Raw genomic sequence first — 6,000 nt, forward strand, 5'->3', positions numbered from 1 at the left:
TTTCTCCGACAGCCTAAGTCCTTGCTCAATATTTCTGGAAGAGCTGTAACTATTTTACAAGTAACACTGATTAATCTTGCAGTATAATTTGCAAGTGACATTTACAAGAGAATATTGTGTAGGGATATCTGGGAGGGATATTGTGTTCAGGCTTTTCCTGCTTGCCTGCCTACCCTCCTGGAACAAACAGCACTGCTTCATTTTCCTTCCGTATTTTACAAAGTTAAAGTAAACACTGTGATCACACTGTTTACTTTAATTTCCTGCAGTGTGCCAGCAAAGCAGCAAATTGGCAGTCAGCAATCAAGAAGCAGCCAGCATTTGAAACAGCAGAGCTGCTTAGGAAAGCATCACTGATGCCAACTCATTTTCCTCTTTGTTTTAAAAATAAAATATTGACTTCTATGAAGTTTTACTTCTACCCTTATCTTTTTTAAATTTTGTTCATTTCCTTTAATTTTCTTTCAGAAGAAAGCTGGAATTATGAACAACACCTAATTTATATGTCCAACTGTTCTTATATAAAGAAATACATTTACAAATGGCAAATATATTCTATTTATCTGTAAAAAATCCGTGGGATTTTTGCATGAGAGGAAGCTAACTTGTCTATAAATCAGTTTTTTCTGGGTATATCCTTATTTTTTATGCCAAGAGCTTTAGCCCATGCTACTTTAATTAGGTGTATGATATTGTGAAGCTAAAGCCTTGTGCGTTACAAGCAGAATACACATCTGCCCAAGAACAGCTCTAAAATGCAAATAGATGTACTTTCAGAGGCATTTTTCTCTTATTTAATACTACATAAAGCAAGGAATATAAATACAAAAGAAAAGGTAAGGAGACTGGGACAGTATTTTGTACCTCAGAGGTGTAAAGCTTGACAAGGTGACTCATTTACGGCTTTCTGGAAGATACTGTACAGAGGGGATTTATTGCTCTGTAAGTTATAATTCCAATATATAAAAGAGGCCAGATATCACAATCAGTTATTCTCCTGACTATGTGCATTCCTGCACATATTCTTGCTGAAGACAATGAGATTATGAGGAGGATTAGCTTTTTGTTAGAGTGGCCAAAGTATACCTTCAGAAAGTCCAAAACATGACCTAATTTAAAGCGGTTGAAGTCTTGTGGGAAAGATTGTAAAAGGGTAATTATTTTAAAAGCCATGACTTTGACACCAGGAAATTAAATTCATATCTATGTGTCTTTATCTATACACAGCAAATCCAATAATCTTGAGCTCTCTGCAGTCACTTAGCCAGCTGGCAAAGGGAGCAAAGTCAAAACTAACAAACCCCATTCCTAAGGTATGTTGACATCAGTGATTCATGATTCATCAATAATGGTGCTAGGAAATACATGTAAGAGGACGTTATTGCCTTTTGCAGCTCAGAAAACTCAAGGGAAAATGCCTAAGCGTGTCACAGTGAAAAGACAGGGCTAGCAAAGAAATAACTTTTACAAGTATTTAAGAGGTGTTACAAGCAAGTGGAAGTAGAGAAACAAATGTAAACCTTTGACTGTAAGAATGCACCTATAAATAAAAATGAGTTTCTCAGCTATGAAATCTTAAGAGGACTAACCTGAAAACTAACATTTTCTGTTCAACATGTTTATAAGGAGGAAGAATTTGAATTGCTTGTTTCAGAATAAATTCTCAAAACAATTACTGTTCTGGTTTAATTGTCTACCAGGATAACCACAATGAAGAAGTTGGTTCTACATTCTGCAAAATTACTAATGTTGTTGACAGTAATTATGACTCTCACAGCCTATCTAAATAACAAAAAAAGGCAAATATGTAAAAATAATGTACTACATAGGCCTTTTCGAAAATGCCTGTATTTGCACATAATTGATGACCTCCTTTGAAGGTGACTGCACTATCATTGTAAAAGCCTAAGATTATTAACTGAATAAAAATGGGTAGCTATCTCTAGAACAGCAGATACACCTGCTGCTTTTGCCACACAGAACAGCAAGATCTCATACATCATTAAACAACTGAGGCTTTGCTTTACGTTTTCACAGCTTTAAACTATTCATGATAGGGTGTAGCCAACATTTCTAATCCTTTATAGAACCTACCCAATTAAAATTCTGGTTAATTTTTTATGCTATTAGAGGACTACTGCACAATATTAGTAATGCACCATGTTACATGCTACCCTAGAGAAACCTTGTCTCTCTTTCAGGGCCAGCAGCCACACAGTTCTAATATAAGCTTTGCTGCTTTGCTGGAGGGTAAGTGACTTTGGTGGCTGTTGAGGTATTTTACCAGTGAAAATGTTGGTCTCCAGACATGAGACTTGCTCCAAACCATTGCCACTTGACTGCAATGCACCACAAATACAACTAATATCTTGTTTGCCTGGACTGACTTGGAACATTTATTTTAAAGACCGAGTTTTCAAACACTGAGTATAATTTTTTATAAGTAATTAAGGGATTAACAAGATTTGTGAATGCATATTTAACTGCACTGAATTTTATTTAACTGCTCAATAAATGTTTTTAAGAAATTTGAATGCATATTTATCTAAGAAAATACAGCTAAAAGGGAAAGTAAGAAAAAGATATTATTATGAGAAAAAAAAAGAGCATGGAAGGCAAGATAAATCTCTCCTCACAAATTTGGATTTAATAACATTATAATAGGTGCATATATAATGGATGGGTTTAAGAACATCAGTCATGGCAGTGAGAACAACAGGTATCCTTATTGCAAATTTAATTGATTATCCATAATCACAGACTTTCTAGACCACTACAGACAATGTAGTGGGTACCAGATGATGCTAGTTAAGTAAATGCTAGTTTGATTTATACCAGACAGTATTGCTAAAATTGACTTGTTTTTCTTCTTTCTCTGCATTATTCACAAGTGTAGGCCCTTGACTCTGCAAATATGATGTGCATTTATTGTTCAAACCAGCTGACTTTCATGGTACTCCAACTGAACTAGTGCAAGAGCAAAACCATGTTTTGAAGGCCATTTCTTTCTTTTTTTTGAGCAGCTTGATAGTCAAATAGAGATTAACCTATCACAGCAAGGTTAGCCTTCAATTCAAGTAATACATTTAGAAACTACATAAAACTTGCAAAGAAGTGACTGACAGAACAGTGTTCAGAATTTAGAAGGAAAGGCAAAGGGCAAATAATAATGCTGCCTACACTACTTAATGGGAGGTCATGAGGGCTTATGGAGGAGATGAAGCTAAACTATTATTAGAAATATACAGTGGTAAGTGCACATGGGAAGGAAAAGTTACAAGCTGCAAGAGAAACCTCAACCAGATATCAGAAAAAACACTTTCACAATTGGTCAGGCACTGGAACAAGGGCCCAGAGAGGTGCAGGTTTCATCCTTGGAGATACTCAAAACTCAGCTGGTAAAAGCCCTAAGCTACCTGCTCCAAGTTGAGCATGCTCTGAGTGGGGAGCTGGACCAGACGACCTACAGAAGTCTCTTCCAAAACAAATTATTTTGTGATTTTTGTGATTCCTCATTTTTGGTTATTTTAGCCATCTATATTTCTATTTAAACATTCCCACCTTATAAACAAAAAAAGAAGGTCTTAGAAAAAAGGCTTTTGTACAATTTCTCAGAAAATATTAAAGTTTTTGGCTTTGAAGACATGTTAGTGTAGGACACTGCTGTGACATAAAGTTTAATCCTTGAGTAGTGGGCTCTTGGGTAAATTTTTCAAGTGATCACATAACAAAAAAACGTATAGCTAAAGTTTGTTTACCTTTACAGACTGTTATGCCATTTCCTGTATATCCTTGGGAGCAATAGCAGCCTGTTGTCCCACCCTGAACTTCACACCTGGCGTCTTTGTGGCATGTCATGTTGCAGCTTGGAGAAGTGCAGCCATAGTCCAGCAGACTGGAAATCAAAACTGGAACAAAGGAAAATCAGATTTGTTTCATTATCTAAAACATTTATTCTGAGCTCTAAAACAAGATCTGGGCCAAAGGTTTCCACAAAATGGGTATATTCCAGTAAACATCATCACAGACTCAGTTGTACTGCAGGATAAGGCAAGGGCTACAGGGGTATCTTTGGCAGAACAGCAGACACCACGGATAAACAACTAAAATGTGTTCTCAATGAGTATAAAATTGGTAAACTGCACAGAAGTTACTCAGTGATCAGGGAGAAACATTTTGATGGCTTTCGAAGCTCTCTAGTAGTTTCCAGTAAAGCCCAGGCATTTATTTGCACTCTGAATTATATATGGAGTGTAATCCAAAGTGCCCGACATGTCCGAGGGAAAAACACCAAAGAAGGTTCCCCTGATTACACTTTTTATTTTTATAAGCACTCCCTTACTTCTGAAGCTAACACATAGGCATGGTCTGGTAGATTAAGATGAAATGCCACGCATTTACATCATTATGATAGCACGGTTTAAAAGCATTTATGGTGTGGCAAATTATTTAAATTTAATCTCTCAAAACACCATAACTACTTTTCCATTCTATGAATACATATGGTTTTCAACACAAAGGAAAAAAGGAATCTTTTCTTTTGAGAAAGCATACAGATCACTGTACTATCACACACACCCTATAATTAGTTAGATATAAGGCATTTAGCTCAGAAAGGAAAGTATGTTTTTTATTTTGTATTTTAAAAATTGTTCACAGGACGTAGTGAAAGTTGCAGAACAGAAAGATCCTTTTGGGTGCTGTCTTTCCCTGCAGTTCTGCTTTTCACTACCTGAATGTCATTCTGGATGTTTGCTAGCCTGGTGTTACAGTTTCATTGCCTCATGAAATCTCATCAAGATGTTGTTTTCTTGGAAAAATTAAGACTTCACTAAAATTCAAAAGAATTAAAATTACACACATTTTTAAATAATTATATATTATCCAAGTCAACTTATTTCAACAAATGTCAACAAATTTCACATTTTCTCTGTTTCTGAGAGAGAGAGAGAGACTGTCTTCCACAGGGATTAAAACAGAAACCTGTTGATTCTGTTGTCATTTTACTGTTTTCATCATGTGAAATCTAAACATTTCCTAAGCAGATGGAGAGAAGAAGGAAAAAAACCCAAAACAAATGCACAGAAAATTACAATGTTTCTGGGTTTTTTTTTCAGTACACAAGCCACAGTGAGATAGACAGGCATTTGGGAGTTTGGCTGTGGGATGATACTAACCATGCAATTACCAAACCCAGCTGCAGCACTGATCAAAGCTACAGGGATTTCCAGTCCTGTGTGCCCAGCAGCTCTCAACCACCCCCAATATAATAATTGCTCTTTATCAGATCCCACTCCCTTCTCACCTGCCACACACTCCCCAGACACAGAGGTTTCACCTACCTAGGAATGGGAGCAGTTTCATTGGTGATGCCGTTGCTGTGCAGAGCCCCTGTGTCAGAGAAAAAACCTCCCAGCTTTGAAATATCTGACCATGTGCAAAATACGCAGATATGACTGTTGGTATGTCCTGGTGCAGGCACAGCCCTGGCACTGCCCTTTGTCCCGAGCCTCACGCTTCCAAAAGGCTCCCGGGCAGGACAGGAAGGGTCAGGAGGGGCTGAGGACCTGGTGTTCTGGCAAGTAGGAAAGCAAGGAGAAAGCAGAAGGGAAACAGGAGGCTGCGTCTTGCAGGGGATATCAGAGAGGGTTCGGGGTGAGGAGGTCAGGGGAGCATGGAGCTGTTTGGGAGAGTGGCTGGGGCTGGAAGGGGTGACTGCAGCCTGCTGGCAGCACAGGAGCAGCAGGTGGAGCAGATGAGGGAGGGTGAGGAAGAGGTGGGGGAGAACAGCAACTTGCTTGGTGTTTACTAGCTCAGAGGTGACGGTCTACACGCTTCCTTCCACCTCTTCCTGCTGACATGAGTACATGTGGGCCCCGAGACTCTTTTTGTTGGAATCAGTCTTGGCTAAGTGCAGTTGTTCTTACTGCTTTCTTCAGTTCTGAGATGGATCTTCACTGCAGCCAAGCAATGTTGCTTTAAGGGTAATGGGATGTAAGG

General features: G+C 38.2%; 1 protein-coding gene across 2 annotated transcripts in view; it reads right to left on the reverse strand.

The window, feature by feature from the left end:
- ADGRL4 (adhesion G protein-coupled receptor L4) overlaps positions 1-5,725 on the reverse strand; it is a 72,228-nt gene extending 66,503 nt beyond the window's left edge. The window contains exons 1-2 of one of the 2 annotated variants that reach the window (XM_030278979.4): positions 5,343-5,725; positions 3,759-3,908 (exon numbers count right to left, since the gene is read on the reverse strand). In XM_030278979.4, the coding sequence (XP_030134839.2) occupies positions 3,759-3,908; positions 5,343-5,364 (172 nt within the window). In that variant the 5' untranslated portion in view covers positions 5,365-5,725. The remainder of the gene's footprint in view (positions 1-3,758; positions 3,909-5,342) is intronic. The other variant, XM_072932524.1, reaches the window with a different exon arrangement.
- Between the last annotated feature and the right edge of the window lie 275 nt (positions 5,726-6,000).

Source organism: Taeniopygia guttata, chromosome 8 (assembly GCF_048771995.1).
Source record: "Taeniopygia guttata chromosome 8, bTaeGut7.mat, whole genome shotgun sequence".
Classification (NCBI taxonomy): Eukaryota; Metazoa; Chordata; class Aves; order Passeriformes; family Estrildidae; genus Taeniopygia; species Taeniopygia guttata.